At 51.6% G+C, this 19,428-nt stretch overlaps 1 protein-coding gene across 1 annotated transcript in view; it reads right to left on the bottom strand.

Moving 5' to 3' along the window:
• Positions 1-18,962, bottom strand: part of synpo2lb (synaptopodin 2-like b) — a 66,583-nt gene extending 47,621 nt beyond the window's left edge. The window contains exon 1 of the mRNA XM_072491389.1: positions 18,623-18,962. Coding sequence (XP_072347490.1) covers positions 18,623-18,727 — 105 coding nt within the window. The 5' untranslated portion in view covers positions 18,728-18,962. The remainder of the gene's footprint in view (positions 1-18,622) is intronic.
• Positions 18,963-19,428: the final 466 nt, after the last annotated feature.

Raw genomic sequence — 19,428 nt, 5'->3', positions numbered from 1 at the left:
AGACAAGGTGAGTCATAACTAATCGGCTTTAATCAGCTAGAACTGTACCCAGCAGCTTCGATACAGAAAGTGAAGGCTGCTGGGACGGCATTGGTTCTTAGCCAATGGTAGACTCCTAGGTCTTGCCAATGGTCATCCACCTCTCAGGTACTGCAATACCTGGTATTACCACATTCACCCCCTGTTAAAAAAAGAACCCAGCGGGGTGATGGCCAGCGTTACTGTCGCCGTTTTGCATGGTAGGACCAGGTATGGAGGTACCGTGATGTCGAAGGTAACAGAAAAAGTTTTTTTTTGTTTGTTTTATGGTGCAGCAATCAGACGATCGGGTGGCCTGGTCCTTCTGGAACGTCTGGGCTTCGGCGATGATCCTGGTGGGGGCCCTGGTGGTTGTGGCTCCGGGAACGTGATGTCCTCCTCCCAGGCACTTCGTCACCCTTAGGCAGCGCTGTTGGGGCGAAAAGTGGGCAGGGGGAAGGGGCGCCTGTAGGGGGCGTTGGTGCCTGTTCGGCGCTGGGTAGGGGCGGCGGCAGTACTGACCCTCCGGTCAGGTGCTGAGGGGAGGGTGGGGGTGGGGGCAATGGTGCGGGTGCGCGTGGGGCTCCGGCGGGCGCCAGGTCCCGAAGGGAGACCGTGTCTTGGCAGCCGTTGGGGAACGCTACGTAGGCGTACTGGGGGTTGGCGTGCAGCAGGTGGACCCTCTCGACCAACGGGTCCGACTTGTGCGGCCTCACATGTTTCCGCAGCAGGACGGGTCCGGGTGTTGCTAGCCAGCTGGGGAGCGAGGTCCCGGAGGAGGACTTCCTGGGGAAAACAAGGAGACGTTCGTGAGGTGTCTGGTTCGTGGTAGTACAGAGCAGCGACCGGATGGAGTGAAGGGCCACTGGGAGGACTTCTTGCCAGCGGGAGACTGGGAGATTCCTGGACCGAAGGGCCAGCAGGACGGTCTTCCAGACCGTTCCATTCTCCCTTTCTACCTGCCCGTTTCCCCGGGGGTTGTAACTGGTCGACCTGCTGGAGGCGATGCCTTTGCTGAGCAGGAATTGACGCAGTTCGTCACTCATAAAGGAGGACCCCCTATCACTATGAATGTATGCGGGGAAACCGAAGAGTGTAAAAATGCCCTAGAGGGCCTTGATGACGGTGGTCGTGGTCATGTCCGGGCAGGGGATGGCGAATGGGAACCGGGAGTACTCGTCAATCACGTTCAGGAAGTACGTGTTGCGGTCGGTGGAGGGGAGGGGGCCCTTGAAATCCATGCTGAGGCGTTCAAAGGGACGGGAAGCCTTTATCTGGCCGGTAGAAGTGCGGTTTGCACTCCACGCAGATTTGGCAATTCCTGGTGACTGTCCTGACCTCTTCGATGGAGTAGGGCAGGTTGCGGGTCTTAATGAAATGAAAGAAACGAGTGACCCCCGGGTGGCAGAGGTCCTCGTGGAGGGATCGGAGGCGGTCCACTTGCGCTGTGGCACAAGTGCCGTGGGACAGGGCATTAGGAGGCTCGTACAGCTTCCCGGGACGGTACAAGATCTCGTAGTTGTAGGTGGAGAGTTCTATCCTCCACCGCAAGATCTTGTCGTTTTTAATCTTGCCCCGCTGTGCATTATCGAACATGAAGGCCACCGACCGTTGGTCCGTGAGGAGAGTGAATCTCCTGCTGGCCAGGTAATGCCTCCAGTGTCGCACAGCTTCTGCCGTGGCCTGGGCCTTCTTTTCGACCGAGGAGTGGCGAATTTCGGAAGCATGGAGAGTGCGGGAGGAGAAAGCCACAGGCCTGCCCGCTTGGTTGAGGGTGGTCGTCAGAGCTACGTCGGACACATCGCTCTCAACCTGGAAGGGGAGGGACTCATCGATGGCGCGCATCGTGGCTTTTGCGATGTCCGCTTTGATGCGGCAGAAGGCCTGGCGGGCCTCCGTCAACAGGGGGAAGGTTGTGGACTGGATCAGGGGTCGAGCCTTGTCTGCGTAATTCGGGGCCCATTGTGCATAATAGCTGAAGAAGCCGAGGCAGCGCTTTAGGGCCTTGGGGCAGTGAGGGAGGGGGAACTCCATGAGGGGGCGCATTGCGTTCAGGGTCGGGGCCTATGACTCCATTTCATACTACGTAGCCTAGGATGGCTAGACGGTCGGTGCCGAACACGCATTTATCCTTATTGTAGGTCAGATTAAGGATGCGCGCGGTCTGGAGAAATTTACGGAGGTTGGTATCGTGGTCCTGCTGGTCGTGGCCGCAGATGGTGACGTTATCAAGATACGGGAACGTTGCGCGTAAGCCGTACCGGTCAGCCATTCAGTCCACCTCACGTTGGAAGACCGAGACTCCGTTCGTGACACCGAAGGGAACCCTTAAAAAGTGATAGAGCCGCCCATCTGCTTCGAAGGCAGTGTATTTGCGGTCACCAGTACGGAGGGGCAGCTGGTGGTAGGCAGACTTGAGATCCACCGTGGAGAAGACCTTGTATTGCGCAATCCTGTTTACCAGGTCGGCAATACGGGGGAGAGGGTACGCGTCCAGTTGCGCAAACCGGTTGATGGTCTGGCTATGACCATCCTATGTTTCTCCCCGGTCTTTACCACCATTACGTGAGCCCTCCAGGGGCTGTTGCTCGCTTCGATGACCCCTTCCTTCAGCAGCCTTTGGACCTCGGACCTGATGAAGGTCCGGTCCTGGGCACTGTACCGTCTGCTCCTGGTGGCGACGGGTTTGCAATCCAGGGTGAGGTTCGCAAACAGGGAAGGCGGGTCGACCTTAAGGGTCGCGAGGCCGCAGACAGTAAGGGGGGGTATAGGGCCGCCAAATTTAAAGGTCAGGCTTTGTAGATGGCACTGGAAACCCAGCCCAAGGAGGGTGGCTGCACAGAGGTGCGGCAGAACGTACAGGTGGAAATTGCGGAATTCCCTGCCTTGGACAGTGAGGTTCGCTAGGCAGAACCCCTTTATCTCCACTGCGTGTGACCCGGAGGCCAGGGAGATCCGTTGGTTTACGGGATGGGTGACAAGAGAACAGCGCCTTACCGTGTCGGGGTGGACAAAGCTTTCCGTGCTCCCGGAGTCGATCAGGCACGACGTCACGTGGCCGTTGCTGGCGATCGTTGTGGTGGCTTTCGCTAGTGTCCGGGGCCGACTCTGGTCCAGGGTCACGGAGGCCAGCTGCAGTAAGGGGAAGGTCTGGTCAGACGGCGTTGAGTCGGCGGTGCTGGGGGCCTGAGCCGGTGCCGGGTAACGGAGGCCAGCTGCGGCAAGGGGAAGGTCTGGTCAGGCAGCGTGGAGTCGGCGGTGCTGGGGGCTCGAGGCCGGTTCAGGGTAACGGAGGCCAGCTGCAGCAAGGGGGAGTTCTGGTCAGGCAGCGTGGAGTCGGCGGTGCTGGGGGCTCGAGGCCGGTTCAGGGTAACGGAGGCCAGCTGCAGCAAGGGGGAGTTCTGGTCAGGCAGCGTGGAGTCGGCTGTGCTGGGGGCTTGAGGCCCCATCCAAGATGGCGTCAGCCACGGGTCGCACATGGAGTCCGGGGATGCCGAAGATGGCGGCGGTGAGGGACAAAATGGCGGCGCCCACCCATCCAGCGTGGTGGCCGGGGGGCAAAATGGCCCCACCCGTGGATCGCACGCAGCCAGGGGATAGGAGGGCGGCGGTGGGCTTTGGACGGCCGGGACCTGAACTAAAGGCTGCCGATAGTCGCTGGAGACTGCGGCCACGGCGCGGGCCTGGCAGACCCCGACATAGTGGCCCTTCTTGCCGCACCCTTTGCAGGTGGCGGTGCGGGTCAGGCAGTGCGGGCGGGGATGATTCGCCTGCCCGCAGAAAAAGCTACGTTGGCCGGTAGCGATAGTGGGCCGTCTCGTCGCGCAGGTTTGCGGGGTTAGAGGATAGGTCTAGGGGGCTGCCGTTACGGGGTGCCATGCAGCCCAGGGGGGTGCCGCGCGTCCGGGGTCAAAAGCCAGTTCGTTTTTATACGCAATGTCCATAGACCCCACCAGGGCCCGTGCCTGAGTAAGTCCCAGTGTGTCCATTTCTAGGAGCCTCCGGCGGATATCGGGAGAAGTCATACCTGCCACGAAAGCATCCCTAATCAAAAGTTCCGTGTGCTCGTTCCCCGAAACTGGCGGGCATCCACAGTTCCGGCCCAGCACTAGCAGTGCCCGATAGAAGTCTTCCAGTGTTTCGTCAGGGCTTTGCCTTCTAGTTGCCAGCAGGTGACGGGCGTAGACCTGGTTCACAGGTCGGATATAGTGTCCTTCTAGCAGCTCGATAGCTGCAGCATAATTCTCCGCCTCCTCGATCAGAGGGTAGTTTGCAGGGCTGACCCGGGAGTGTAGAAGGTGCATTTTCTGCCTTTCCGTGGGGGTGTCGGCGGTCGTGTCGACGAAGCTCTTAAAACACGCCAGCCAGTGCTTGAAGATAGCAGCGGAGTTGTCTGCGTGGGGGCTGAGCTGAAGGCACTCCGGCTTGATGCGGAGATCCATCCTTTCAGAAATAATAGCTGATTGAATTGATGCACAATCAATTACTCTTGAGACAAGGCGAGTCATAACTAATAGGCTTTAATCAGCTAGAACTGTACCCAGCAGCTTCGATACGGAAAGTGAAGGCAGCTGGGATGGCATTGGTTCTTATACCCCGCCTCTCAGGGCGGAGCTATGTACGTTAGCCAATGGTAGACTCCTAGGTCTAGCCAATGGTCATCCACCTCTCAGGTACTGCAATACCTGGTATTACCACAGTAGACAATGCTTTAGAAAATAATAAATGGGGCAGCATGGTGGCACAGTGGTTAGCACTGCTGCCTCACAGCGCTAGGGACCGGGTTCAATTCTGGCCTTGGGTGACTGTTGGGGGCACACATAGCCCCGTTTGGTACACGACTGGAGCTCCCCAGTGTAGCGAGAGACTGGGATCCCTGAGGCACCCAAAGCAATCCCTGACCCCCCCCCCAGCCAGAACGCACTATTGGAGGGCCCCGAGCACACCCAACACCCATGCAAGGGCACTCCGGCCTGATCACGCGTGCGTGGATAATTGCCAGCATGGCACCTTGGCAGTGCCAGAATATCACTCTGCCCAAAGGGCATGCAGCTGGGGGCCCTCCGATCCCCTGGGAGACCCCCATGAGTGCCGTTCCATCTGGTCCCCATTTGTGGGGACCAATGCTGAATGACACTCGCCTGAGATCTCCGAGGCAAAGGGGATGAATCCCAAAGCCTCAGGTACTTCAGGAGTCTGCGCAATAGAACGAGGCTTGCTGTCTCATTCTAATATGCGGATTTGCAAAAAGCAACGTCTTGTGCAATCGCGTTGGATCTCGCGAGGAGCTGCGAGCCGGGTAGATCCGTGAGCGGGGTCTCACTGCAGTTATCGGCCACACTGCACCGCGGTGAGCTGTTCTTTGGGCGCAGCGTGGCCGCTGGATTGCGCCTTCAATCTCTCTCCAGAGGACAATCTCCTCAATGCAGGAATCTGTCCAGTGACCCTGCATTGCACTCCCTCGCGGGCAAGTATATCCTCCCTTAGCTCAGGAGAGAGGGTTTTGGTGAGGCCACGTATTGGGCACAGTGTGAAATTTTGGTCTCCACCTTTAAAGCAGGATATACTTTGGAGGAGGTTCAGCAAAGGTTCACTCGATAGATTGGTCCCTATGATGAGTAAATAGGCTTATATTCTCTGGAATCTGGAAGAATGAGAGGTGATCTCATTTCAAGCTCCAAACTCTGGGCGGGTTTAATCGGGTGGGCACTGAGAGATTGTTCCCGCTGGCCAGGGAGTCTAAAACACGGAGACACAATCTCAGGATAAGGGGTCGATCATTTAGGACTGAGGTGAGGGGAAATTACTTCACTCAAACAGTTGTGAATCTTTGGAATTCTCCACCCCAGAGGGTTGTAGATGCTGCATCGTAGGATACATTTAAAGCTGAGATGCACAGATTGTTGTTCTCTCAGGAAATTCAGGGACACGAGGAGCAGGTAGGAAAATGGAATGGAGATCCAATGGTATTGAATGGCAAAGCAGGCTCGATGGGCTGAAGGGACTACACCTGCTCCCATTTCTTGTATTCTTGTGCGGTAGTGCAGACAGTACTCCAGGTGTGATCTCCCCATGGTCCTATACAAATGCAGTAAGAATATTTCAGCCCCGTAAGCCAATCCCTTTGGACTATTTGCCTTCCTAATTGCTTGCTGGACCCATTTATTAACTTTCTGCAATTTGCGTACATGACACCCAGGACCCTCTGAATATTAACTTTTCCTATTGTAACCCTCTGCTCTACTCAAACATTCCACTTAATGTGACAGCAAGGACAGGTGTCGATAAAGTAACCTTCAAAATATTCAGTGTAATACTGCCAACAAACAGTAGCACGAATCTGGAGCTGACAACAGACGCACAAATATATTTATGGCGCTTTGCAAGATGACCTTTAACGCCTGCATTTCCCAGGAAAAGTAGATTTGAAAACTGGCACACATGACCTCATAGCAATTATTTCAATTTAATTGAGAGGTTTTGTGAGTTTTGCCTGTAAATACTGGTCAGACAGACGGATTTTCGATCACTCGGAATCAAGAGATAAGGATTTCTTTGTTCTTTGCTTTTCCCCAGGGTAGAGGGGTCAATTACTAGGGGGCATAGGTTTAAGGTGAGAGGGGCAAGGTTTAGAGTAGATGTACGAGGCAAGTTTTTTACGCAGAGGGTAGTGGGTGCCTGGAACTCGCTACCGGAGGAGGTAGTGGAAGCAGGGACGATAGGGACATTTAAGGGGCATCTTGACAAATATATGAATAGGATGGGAATAGAAGGATACGGACCCAGGAAGTGTAGAAGATTGTAGTTTAGTCGGGCAGTATGGTCGGCGCGGGCTTGGAGGGCCGAAGGGCCTGTTCCTGTGCTGTACATTTCTTTGTTCTTTGTTGAAAGTGGGCAGGGGGGGAGCGATGCCAGAGGAGTAGCCATGATCAGATTGAACAGCGCAGTTGGGTCTCTGGGCCATACAGTCCAAATCTGCTCCTGTTTCTCATGTTCTTCAGTTGCACCAAAGGACTCATATTTTCACAAGTTTGAGGATCACATCAATCGATAAGGCTGCAGGTTACACTGATCATTAACTCGCTGGAAAAACAAGATACTTCTTCCTGACTCATATAACAGGACAACCTCTCTGTTAGTCCTAATTTTAAACAAAATAAGGTCAGAATTTCTCCTTTTGCTAAACTAACCTGAACCTCAAACTGAGCCTCTATTTCTGAATTTCTTAAATTACGCTAAACTAAGGCTACGGTTCCCATCACGCTGTTACCTAAACCAGGAACCAAGTTGCCGTAACGCTAGCCCCAAAACAAGATCGCAGCTTTTGTATACTATCAACCAACTAAAACAAGATCGCAGCTTTTGCATACCGTCAACCAACTTTTGAAACGAGGAGATAAGTGAAACAGCAGCATGAAATGTTTCCATAGGTACAACAAGCCTATTTAGTCAAACTTCACACGACAGTCACATAGGAACATAGGAATTACACCTCCCGACCTGTTTCCCATATCCCTTTAACCCGTTTTTAAAAATCAGAAATATATCTACCTCCCACTTGAAACCATTTAATGATTCAGACTCCCCCGCACTATGGGGCAGCGAGTTCCACAAATTCACCACAAACTGAGAAAGATGCAACACTTTAAAGGGAGGTGCATTGCTGTTGGTGCTGGAACTGATTGTGGAAGCAAGTGGGCCAATGGACTGTAAGATGTTTTGACATTACACTGGGCACCTTGGTCAAGAGAATTCAAAGGAGTGACTGTAACAGGCAGCAGATTTCAGTGAGCATTCCTTGCTGAAGTGGAGGCACCTAATTTGCTCTGTGACGACCCTGGGCGGATATGCAGCTGTTGTCTACAACCATGCCAAGTCCCACCCCCAATTTTCCTCTTTGAGCAGCTTGTCCTCCTCACTGAACAGAACCTTGGAAACCTAGAAACACAGGAAGTAGGAGCAGGAGCTGGCCATTCCTGCTCCACCATTTAATATGATTGTGACTGATCCTTAAATCCCATAATCCCACTCTCTTCCCATACCCCTTGATGCCTTTAATGGCTAGAAATCTATTTCCTTCTTAAATATATTCAGTAATTTATCCTCCACAAACTTCTGTGATGGAGAATTCCACAAATTCACGAGCCTCACAGTGAAGAATTTCTCCTCATCCAAATGGCCTACCCGTATTTGTGAAGCCAGAACTAAGGCTATTACAGCATGCCACACCATTCCCAGTAGAATTTTCAACTTGAAATCGCATTACTGACCACTTCCTCGAACATTTGTACCTCTGCAGCAGCCAGTAGAAATCAATAGCAACCAACCTAATAGTTCCTTCAGTATGTTGGGAAGTCAATCTTGCTGTCAAATGCATGCTCAGCTGTGTGAGGGTAAGAGGGCATTAACTGGACCATTTCAGGTCAAAAAGGGACCACAATTACATGTTGCACACTGACTCTCACAATTTGCACACTTCCTGTGTCCTCCCCAAAACTGTATCCACCATGGCCCACAGCAGAACTATGTACACATGGTACAGGTGTGACTTTAAGCCTGAAACGGCACCCATAAAGATAGAACAAAGTGGGGGGAGCACAATGAGCCAAATCTTTTGGCGTTGAAGATCAACATTGTCTGTGCGGAGTTTGCATGTTCTCCCCGTGTCTGCGTGGGATTCCTCCGGGTGCTCTGGTTTCCTCCCACAGTCCAAAGACCTTTTTGGACACTAAGGGCAATTTAGCATGGCCAATCGGACGAGGATTGTCCGAGGTAGGTTCTTTACTCAGAGAGTGGTTAGGGTGTGGAATGGACTGCCTGCTGTGATAGTGGAGTCGGACACTTTAGGAACTTTCAAGCGGTTATTGGATAGGCACATGGAGCACACCAGAATGACAGGGAGTGGGACAGCTTGATCTTGGTTTCGGACAATGCTCGGCACAACATCGAGGGCCGAAAGGCCTGCTCTGTGCTGTACTGTTCTATGTTCTATGTTCATCTCAGTTCTAAATCTACCGCCTCTCAACCTCTATCCGTGACCTCTCGTTCTAGATTTCCTCACAAGGGGGAACATTTGATCTACATTTACTTTCTCAATCCCTTTTAGCATTTTACACACCCAAGGCTGAAATTAAACCTGGTCCCTGCACTGTGAGACAGCAGTGCTCACCACTGTGCCACTGTGTTGATATTACAACTTTGTCAGTACTTACTTTAATTTGGTCATCCTGGCCAATATTTATCCCTGAGTCAACATCACAAAATCAGATGACCTGGCTATTTTCACACTGCTGCTTGTCAGAGCTTGCTCTGTGTAAACTGGCTGCCATGTGTCCTGTATTATAACAGAGACTGGACTACAAAAATACTTCACTGGACCTAACGTGCTTTTGGGACATCCAATTTTATTTTTATTCTTTCATGGGATGTTGATGTCACTGGCTAGGGTAGCATTTATCAGCCATCCCTAGTTAGCCAGATTGCCTTGGATCTGGAGTCGCATGTAGACCAGGTCAGGTGAAGACAGCAGATTTCCTTCACTAAAAAGCATTGGGGAACCAGATGAGTTTTTACAACGATTGATGATGTTTCCATGGTCACTGAGACTAGTTTGTCATTTGCAGATATTTTTCCCACAGCTGCCATGGCAGGATCGATCTGAGCCTGTGTCCCCCAAAACCTACATCTCAGGATGACGAGTCCAATGTCATTACCACAAGCTTTTGTGAAAGGTGCTATAGAAATGCAAATATTGATCTTTTAATTTTCAGTTGACATTATGACATTTAGTGAGACATTGGCAATGAAACTGAATTGGTCAAAGAGATCCTAATTTAGGAAATACAACAAAATTGGCACAGGGTTAAACTTGCATCACAAATTTGTCAGCTATTTCCTAAATCTGCCAGCGTATCAGTAACCAAGACAGGTCTGAATGGAGAGAGGTCTTGGCAAGGCGTCTGGGTCCTGAAGTATTTCTCTGCATAAATTGTGACCTCGCACCTTGTCGCAATCTCCCATTTTATTTTAGTGAGTTCACTCCAGTCCCTGAGTTCCAGCTTAGTTTCCAATGTTGGCACAATTGCAGCAAACTATTTTACCACTGATCACAATTCTCAGGAAGCAGGGGCCAGGAGATGAAGAGCCCGGTCATTTTAGAATCACAGAATGATACAGCGCTGAAAGAGGCTATTCCGTTCACTGTGCCTGCGCCAACTCCGTGGATGTATGTGTGTTTGTCCAATTACTCAAGCAGATACATACCGAGCTGAATAATGGAATCAGAAATGATTTGGGATTTGTTAGCTGGGTTCTGAATACCTGCATTTACAGCTACATCCAATAATCCTAAATGTTGATTTTTCTTTCTGGCAAAGGTTTAGCTCAATTGGCTGGACAGTGGTTCCTGATGCGGAGCGAGACCAGCAGCGGGGGTTCAATTCCCGTACTGGCTGATGTTATTAATGAAGGCCCTACCTTCTCAACCTTGCCTGAGGTGTGGTGAGCCTCCGGTTAATCACCACCAGTCAGCTCTCCCCCTCAACGGGGAACGCAGCCTATGGTCATCTGGGACGATGGCAACTTCATCTTACTTTCTGGTATAACCTAAATCAATGGTTCATTCAGTGAGAAAAATGGACATTTTTTGTAACTAGGAATGGCTTCAGTTGTGATCCTTTCTCTTTGTTTTCTGACCTTGTGTTAACTTGGCCTATCCCGAGAGACAGAAGCCTAGCTATTGAGATTTCCAACAATTTAAAAAAAATTTAGAGTACCCAATTATTATTATTTTTTCCAATTAAGGGGCAATTTAGCGTGGTCAATCCACCTGCCCTGCACATCTTTGGGATGTGGGGGTGAAACCCACACAGACACGGGGAGAATATACAAACTCCACACAGACTGTGACCCAGAGCTTGGATTTGAACCCAGGTCCTCAGTGCTGTAGTCCCAGTGCTAGCCACTGCGGCCCTTGATTTCCAACAATAACATCTGGAATACTGTGATCAGTTTTGGACCCCTGGGGCGTCATTCTCCGACCCCCCGCCGGATCGGAGAATGGCCGTTGGCCGCCGTGAATCCCACCCCCGCCCCCGCCGAAGTCTCCGCTCCCGGAGATTGGGCGGGGGCGGGAATCCGGCCGTGCCGGTTGGCGGGACCCCCCGCTGGATTCTCCGGCCCGAATGGGCCGAAGTCCCGCCCAGGAATTGCCTGTCCCGCCGACGTAAATCAAACCTGGTATTTACCAGCGGGACCAGGCGGCGTGGGCGGGCTCCGGGGTCCTGGGGGGGGGGGCGCGGGGCGATCTGACCCCGGGGGGTGCCCCCACGGTGGCCTGGCCCGTGATCGGGGCCCACCGATCCGCGGGCGGGCTTGTGCCGTGGGGGCACTCTTTCCCTTCCGCTTCCGCTACGGCCTCCACCATGGCGGAGGTGGAAGAGACTCTCCCCACTGCGCATGCGCGGGAAACTGACAGCGGCCGCTGACGCTCCCGCGCATGCACTGGGAAACTGACAGCGGCCGTTGACGCTCCCGCGCATGCGCCGCATTTCCGCGCCAGCTGGCGGGGAAACAAACACCATTTCCGCCAGCAGGCGGGGCGGAAATCCCTCCGGCATCGGCCTAGCCCCTCAATGTTGGGGCTAGGCCGCCAAAGATGCGGAGCCTTCCGCACCTTTGGGCCGTCGCGATGCCCGTCTGATTGGCGCCGGCTTTGGCGCCAGTCGGCGGACATCCCGCCGTTGGGGGAGAATTTCGCCCCTTATCTCAGGAAAGATATACTGGCATTGGAGGCAGTCCAGAGAAGGTTCACTCCCAGGAATGGAAGGATTTTCTTATGAAGAGAGGTTGAGTAGGTTGGGCCTGTAGTCTTCGGAGTTTAGAAGAATGAGAGGTGACCTTATTGAGACATATAGGATTCTCAGGGAGCTTGACAGAGTCGATGCTGAGAGATTGTTCCCTCTTTTGGGAAAGTCTAGGACCAGTGGGCATAATTTCAGAGTAAGAGGTGGCCATTTAAGACAGAGATGAGGGGGAATTTCTTCTATCAAAGGGTAGTGAACCTGTGGAATTCTTTACTGCAGAGCGCTGTAAAGGCTGGGTCGTTAAGTATGTTCAAGGCTGAGAGAGACAGATTTTTTAGAATCAAGTGTTATGGGGATAAGGCGGGGATGTGGAGTCAAGGATTTTCATATCAGGGGCGAAATTCTCCGGTATCGGCGCGATGTCCGCCGACCAGTGCCTAAAACGGCGCAAATCAGTCGGGCATCGCGCCGCCCCAAAGGTGCGGAATGCTCCGCATCTTGGAGGGCCGAGCCCCAACCTTAAGGGGCTAGGCCCGCGCCGGACTAATTTCCGCCCCGCCATCTGGCGTAAAAGGCCTTTGGTGCCCCGCCAGCTGGCGCGGAAATGACATCTCCGGGCGGCGCATGCGCGGGAGTGTCAGCGGCCACTCATGGCATCCCCGCGCATGCGCAGTGAAGGGAGTCTCTTTCGCCTCCGCCATGGTGGAGACCGTGGCGAAGGCGGAAGGAAAAGAGTGCCCCCACGGCACAGGCCTGCCTGCGGATCGGTGGGCCCCGATCGCGGGCCAGGCCAGCGTGGGGGCACCCTCCGGGGCCAGATCGCCCCGCGCACCCCCCTCCCCCCAGGACCCCGGAGCCCGCCCGCGCCACCTTGTCCCGCCGGTAAGGTAGGTGGTTTAATCTACGCCGGCGGGACAGGCATTCTAGCAGCGGGACTTCGGCCCATCCGGGCCGGAGAATCGCAGGGGGGCCCCGCAAACCGGCGCGGCGCGATTCCCGCCCCCGCCGAATATCCGGTGCCGGAGAATTCAGCAACCGGCGGGGGCGGGATTCACACCAGCCCCAGGTGATTCTCCGACCCGGCGGGGGGTCGGAGAATCTCGCCCCAGATCAGTCATGATCTCATTGAATGGTGGAGCAGACTCGGTGGGCCGAATGGCCTACCACTACCCCTATGTCTTATGGTCTTATAACTTGGGCTCTAATTAGATCACTCCCCCACAGGGAGAAACCAAGTCATAAAGGCCATTTGGTTCTGTTGCATTATAAAGAAAGGACTTACATTTCTATAGTGCCTTTCACAACCTTAGGATGTCTTAACAATCATTTACAGTGGAGCAGCGAGGGAAATAGGGGGAGTGAGGGATGAGGAAGGAGAGATGGAGCGGGAAGCGGAGAGAGTGAATGGAGTGTTCAAGACATTTTATAAAAAATTATATGAAGCTCAACCCCCGGATGGGAGGGAGAGAATGATGGGCTTCTTGGATCGGCTGGAATTTCCCAAGGTGGAAGAGCAGGAAAGGGTGGGACTGGGAGCACAGATCGAGGTAGAAGAAGTGGTGAAAGGAATTAGGAGCATGCAGGCGGGAAAGGCCCCGGGACCGGATGGATTCCCAGTCGAATTCTATAGAAAATATGTGGACTTGCTCGCCCCGGTACTGACGAGGACCTTTAATGAGGCAAAGGAAAGGGGACAACTGCCCCCGACTATGTCTGAAGCAACGATATCGCTTCTCTTAAAGAAGGAAAAGGACCCGCTACAATGCGGGTCCTATAGACCTATTTCCCTCCTAAATGTAGATGCCAAGATCCTGGCCAAGGTAATGGCAATGAGAATAGAGGAATGTGTCCCGGGGGTGGTCAACGAGGACCAAACTGGGTTTGTGAAGGGGAGACAGCTGAACACGAATATACGGAGGTTGTTAGGGGTAATGATGATGGCCCCACCAGAGGGAGAAACGGAGATAGTAGTGGCGATGGATGCCGAGAAAGCATTTGATAGAGTGGAGTGGGATTATTTGTGGGAGGTGTTGAGGAGATTTGGTTTTGGAGAGGGGTATGTTAGATGGGTGCAGCTGTTGTATAGGGCCCCAGTGGCGAGCGTGGTCACGAATGGACGGGGATCTGCATATTTTCGGCTCCATAGAGGGACAAGGCAGGGATGCCCTCTGTCCCCATTATTGTTTGCACTGGTGATTGAGCCCCTGGCGATAGCGTTGAGGGGTTCCAAGAAGTGGAGGGGAGTACTTAGGGGAGGAGAAGAGCACCGGGTATCTTTGTATGCGGACGATTTGCTACTATACGTGGCGGACCCGGCGGAAGGGATGCCAGAAATAATGCGGATACTTGGGGAGTTTGGGGATTTTTCAGGGTATAAATTGAACATGGGGAAAAGTGAGTTGTTTGTGGTGCATCCAGGGGAGCAGAGTAGAGAAATAGAGGACCTACCGTTGAGGAAGGTAACAAGGGACTTTCGTTACCTGGGGATCCAGATAGCTAAGAATTGGGGCACATTGCATAGGTTAAATTTAACGTGGTTGGTGGAACAGATGGAGGAGGATTTCAAGAGATGGGATATGGTATCCCTGTCAATGGCAGGGAGGGTGCAGGCGGTTAAGATGGTGGTCCTCCCGAGATTCCTCTTTGTGTTTCAGTGCCTCCCGGTGGTGATCACGAAGGCTTTTTTTAAAAGGATTGAAAAGAGCATCATGGGTTTTGTGTGGGCCGGGAAGACCCCGAGAGTGAGGAAGGGATTCTTACAGCGTAGCAGGGATAGGGGGGGGCTGGCACTACCGAGCCTAAGTGAGTATTATTGGGCCGCTAATATTTCAATGGTGAGTAAGTGGATGGGAGAGGAGGAGGGAGCGGCGTGGAAGAGATTAGAGAGGGCGTCCTGTAGGGGGACTAGCCTACAGGCTATGGTGACAGCCCCATTGCCGTTCTCACCGAGGAACTACACCACAAGCCCGGTGGTGGTGGCTACACTGAAGATTTGGGGACAGTGGAGACGGCATAGGGGAAAGACTGGAGCCTTGGGGGGGTCCCCGATAAGAAACAACCATAGGTTTGCCCCGGGGGGAATGGATGGGGGATATGGAATGTGGCAAAGAGCAGGAATAACGCAACTGAAAGATCTGTTTGTGGATGGGAAGTTCGCGAGTCTGGGAGCGCTGACCGAGAAATATGGGTTGCCCCAAGGGAATGCATTCAGGTATATGCAACTGAGGGCTTTTGCGAGGCAACAGGTGAGGGAATTCCCGCAGCTCCCGACACAAGAGGTGCAGGACAGAGTGATCTCAAAGACATGGGTGGGGGATGGTAAGGTGTCAGATATATATAGGGAAATGAGGGACGAAGGGGAGACTATGGTAGATGAACTAAAAGGGAAATGGGAAGAAGAGCTGGGGGAGGAGATCGAGGAGGGGCTGTGGGCAGATGCCCTAAGCAGGGTAAACTCGTCGTCCTCGTGTGCCAGGCTAAGCCTGATTCAGTTTAAGGTATTACACAGGGCACATATGACTGGAGCACGGCTCAGTAAATTTTTTGGGGTGGAGGATAGGTATGCGAGGTGCTCGAGAAGCCCAGCGAATCATACCCATATGTTTTGGTCATGCCCGGCACTACAGGGGTTTTGGATGGGGGTGACAAAGGTGCTTTCAAAAGTAGTAGGAGTCCGGGTCGAACCAAGCTGGGGGTTGGCTATATTTGGGGTTGCACAAGAGCCGGGAGTGCAGGAGGCGAGAGAGGCCGATGTTTTGGCCTTTGCGTCCCTAGTAGCCCGGCGCAGGATATTGCTAATGTGGAAAGAAGCCAAGCCCCCGGGGGTGGAGACCTGGATAAATGACATGGCGGGGTTTATAAAGCTAGAGCGGATTAAGTTCGTCCTAAGGGGGTCGGCTCAAGGGTTCACCAGGCGGTGGCAACCGTTCGTCGAATACCTCGCAGAAAGATAGACGGAATGGGAAAAAGAAGGCAGCAGCAGCAGCCCAGGATCGGGGGGGGGGGGGGGGGGGGGGGGGGGGGAGGAGGAACCAGAAGGACTCTCAGGGTTGTTAATATATACTGTATAGTATGTATAGGTCGTTGCTACAGATAATTATATATTGGACTGTTAAATTATATTTTTGGAGAGTGTTACTTGTGACAAGGCAGTTGCCAATTAGGGCTAGTTTTCATTTTTGTTATTTATTATTTATTCATTTTTTGTTTATAAAATAGGTCATTGTTATTTGTGTTGTTATAATATTGTGTAAAGGATGCACAATGTACTGTGTTGGTTGACCAAAAATTTTCAATAAAATATTTAATAAAAAAAAAACAATCATTTACAGTCAATGAGGCGCATTTTAGTACATAAGAACTAGGAGCAGGAGTAGGCCATCTGGCCCCTCGAGCCTGCTCCGCCATTCAATGAGATCATGGCTGATCTTTTTGTGGACTCAGCTCTACTTTCCTGCCTGCTCACCATAACCCGTGATTCCTTTACTGTTCAAAAATCTATCCATGTTTGTCTTAAAAACATTCAGCGAGGTAGCCTCAGCTGCTTCAGTGGACAGGGAATTCCACAGATTTACAACCCTTTGGGTGAAGAAGTTCCTCCTGAACTCAGTCCTAAATCCGTTCCCCCTTATTTTGAGGCTATGCCTCCTAGTTCTAGTTTCACCCGCCAGTGGAAACAACTTCCCTGCTTCTATCCTATCTATTCCCTTCATAATTTTATATGTTTCTATCAGATCCCCCCTCATTCTTCTAAATTCCAATGAGTATAGTCCCAGTCTACTCAGTGTCTCCTCCTAAGCCAATCCTCTCAACTCCAGAATCAACCGAGTGAATCTCCTCCGCACCCCCTCCAGCGCCAGTACATCCTTTCTCAATAAGAAGTCTTACAACACCAGGTTAAAGCCCAGCAGGTTTGTTTGGAATCGCTAGCTTTCGGAAAGTAGCTCCTTCATCAGGTGACTCACCTAAGGAGCAGTGCTCCGAAAGCTAGTGATTCGAAACAAACCTGTTGGACTTTAACCTGGTGTTGTAAGACTTCTGACAATGCCCACCCCAGTCCCAACGCCGGCATCTCCACATCATCCTTTCTCAAGTAAGGAGAGCAAAAGTGTACACAGTACTCCAGGCCCTATGCAGCTGCAACATAACATCCCTGATTTCAAACTCCATCCCTCCAGCAATGAAGGGCAAAATTCCATTTGCCTTCTTAATTACCTGCTGCACCTGCAAACCAACTTTTTGCGATTCATTCACAAGGACGCCCAGGTCCCTCTGTACAGCAGCATGCTGCAATTTGTTACCAATTAAATAAATGTCCATTTTGCTATTATTCCTCCCAAAATGGATGACCTCCATTTACCTACATTGAACTACAACTGCCAGACCCTTCCCACTCACTTAAACTATCTATATCCCTCTGCAGACTTTCAGTGTCCTCTGCGCACTGTACCACTCATCTTGGTGTCATCTGTGAACTTTAACACATTACACTTGGTCCCCAACTCCAAATTATCAATGTAAATTTTAAAAAATTGCGGCCCCAACACTGATCTCTGAGGCACACCACTAGTCACTGACCATCAACCAGAAAAACACCCATTTATTCCCACTCTTTGCTTTCTGTTAGTTAACCAATCCTCTACCCATGCTAATACTCTGATGCAACAGCTTTTGTGTGGCACCTTGTCGAATGCCTTCTGGAAATCCAGATACACCACATCCACCGGTTCCCCGTTATCCACCACATTTGTAATGCCCTCAAAGAATACCAATAAATTAGTTAAACATGACCTGCCTTACATGAACCCATGCTGCGTCTGCCCAACGGGACAATTTCTATCCAGATGTCTTGCTATTTCTTCCTTGATGAGAGATTAAAGCATTTTGCCCATGTCACTGTTATAACGAACTGTCTATCATCTTAAGTTGATGTAAACATGCTGACAAATTTATAATGCAGGAAAATTGGGAGCAATTAAAACATTTTTTAAATTACTATTTCAAAATGGTCAGTCAATTCAGAAAAGAACTGATGACGACTGTTTTTTTGGAACTTGAACTCTTTCACCTTGTGATGTCCCGCTCTGGCTACAAGGACAGTTTAACTATGGGGTGAGTAGTTTGATTCAATCAGATATTAACACATCTCTACACCATCAACTCCCCCCTGAGCAAGCCTGCGTGAACATTCCTCGATTAATCACCAGACACGTGATCAGTACAAGAGATTTAGAAACATTTTCATTGAAATATATCCAGAAGGAATTCAATGCAATCAATTGCCCTGAATCTATAACCATACATAATAAGGGTTAAACAAAAAACCTGCTTCAAATGGACAGGAACAGTTTGGAGATTAATCTGTCTGGGCCATGGATATCACCAGCAGCGTAAAACGATCTGGTGTTTGTGAAATCCTGACTGCCCTCGCTGACAAACTCTGCTGTTTGGACTCGACGCCCTTCACCATTAAACTTACATTATCCACAAATTTCCAAAGTTTGACTTCCCATTTTTGTTTACCCCAGGTAGCTTGAGATCAAGTTGAAGAAACTTTAAACCAATTAAACAGAACCTGGGGCCAATTCCCCTTCAGGCTGGGACACACACAGTGATCGGGACAAATTTACACCTCGGAACTAAGAGGGGTTAGGGCCAAACATTAACTCCTGCTGCTTATTTTACCAGGACAGTCCCACCTTGTGGGTCTCTCTCTCTCTGGGAGTCTCTCCCTCTCTGGGTCTCTCCCTGCGCAGAGATCCCTCTCTGGCTGAACTTTCAGTGGGGCACAGTTCTCCTACCTTGGCGACTTGCAGGGGTTTGAGTTGCTGGGCTCCTCCTTGAAGCCTGAAGCCCCACGGCGCTCCACCAGCCAGGGTGACCAGCGCCTCTTTAGTGGCCCCCATCGCGTTAGCCTTCAGCAGACTGGGGGGCCCTGAGAGCTTGCCATCGCCCTGACCCCGGCCATCATTCAGCTCTCGCTCCGAGCTGCTTCCTTGCTGCCTCTGGCAGACACTGGGCTGCAGAGAGAGTGTACAGCAGCGATGCTGGGGCTGAGATGTGGGGCTCGATCCAGCCTTGGTCGAAAGCCAGACTTCACCACATGTTGCGTCAATCTCACAGCAGCGCTGTGGAAATTCAGCAAGGTAACTGAGGAAGGGGTGCCCCAGACGGGGCAGATCCCTGGCAAAACTCTGCTTAGGGCCCAGTTTGTCATTGTCAGTACCAAGGGCACAACCTCATTCCCAAAGCTCCTGCCTGACCTGTGACATCTAGACAATGTGCCCAGTTCTCTGTCTCTGAGCTGCATTTTACAGATTGAAGATATCTCAGAGTTTTGGGCTGTGATTTTATGCAGGAACAATGTTCTTTTACATTGATCATGTGCCAGGCGTTTACATTGATTTGTTACAGAAGCTTTGGCAATGATATTGTTCCCAGCGGTTCCTGCAGGTCCTAACTACCGAAAACCGAAACAGCTCCCAGAAATGCATTCATTCCGCAGCCTACCCTACTGCATATAAATTACTGCCACACAATATTTATGGAAACTATTTTTGATTGTGTACACACCAAAACAAGGCACCTACAACAGTGCAGCACTCCC

This window comes from Scyliorhinus torazame, chromosome 28 (assembly GCF_047496885.1).
Source record: "Scyliorhinus torazame isolate Kashiwa2021f chromosome 28, sScyTor2.1, whole genome shotgun sequence".
In the NCBI taxonomy this organism is placed as follows: domain Eukaryota; kingdom Metazoa; phylum Chordata; class Chondrichthyes; order Carcharhiniformes; family Scyliorhinidae; genus Scyliorhinus; species Scyliorhinus torazame.
The sequence above is the reverse complement of the archived record's forward strand: the minus strand, read 5'-3'. Positions and strand labels throughout refer to the sequence as shown.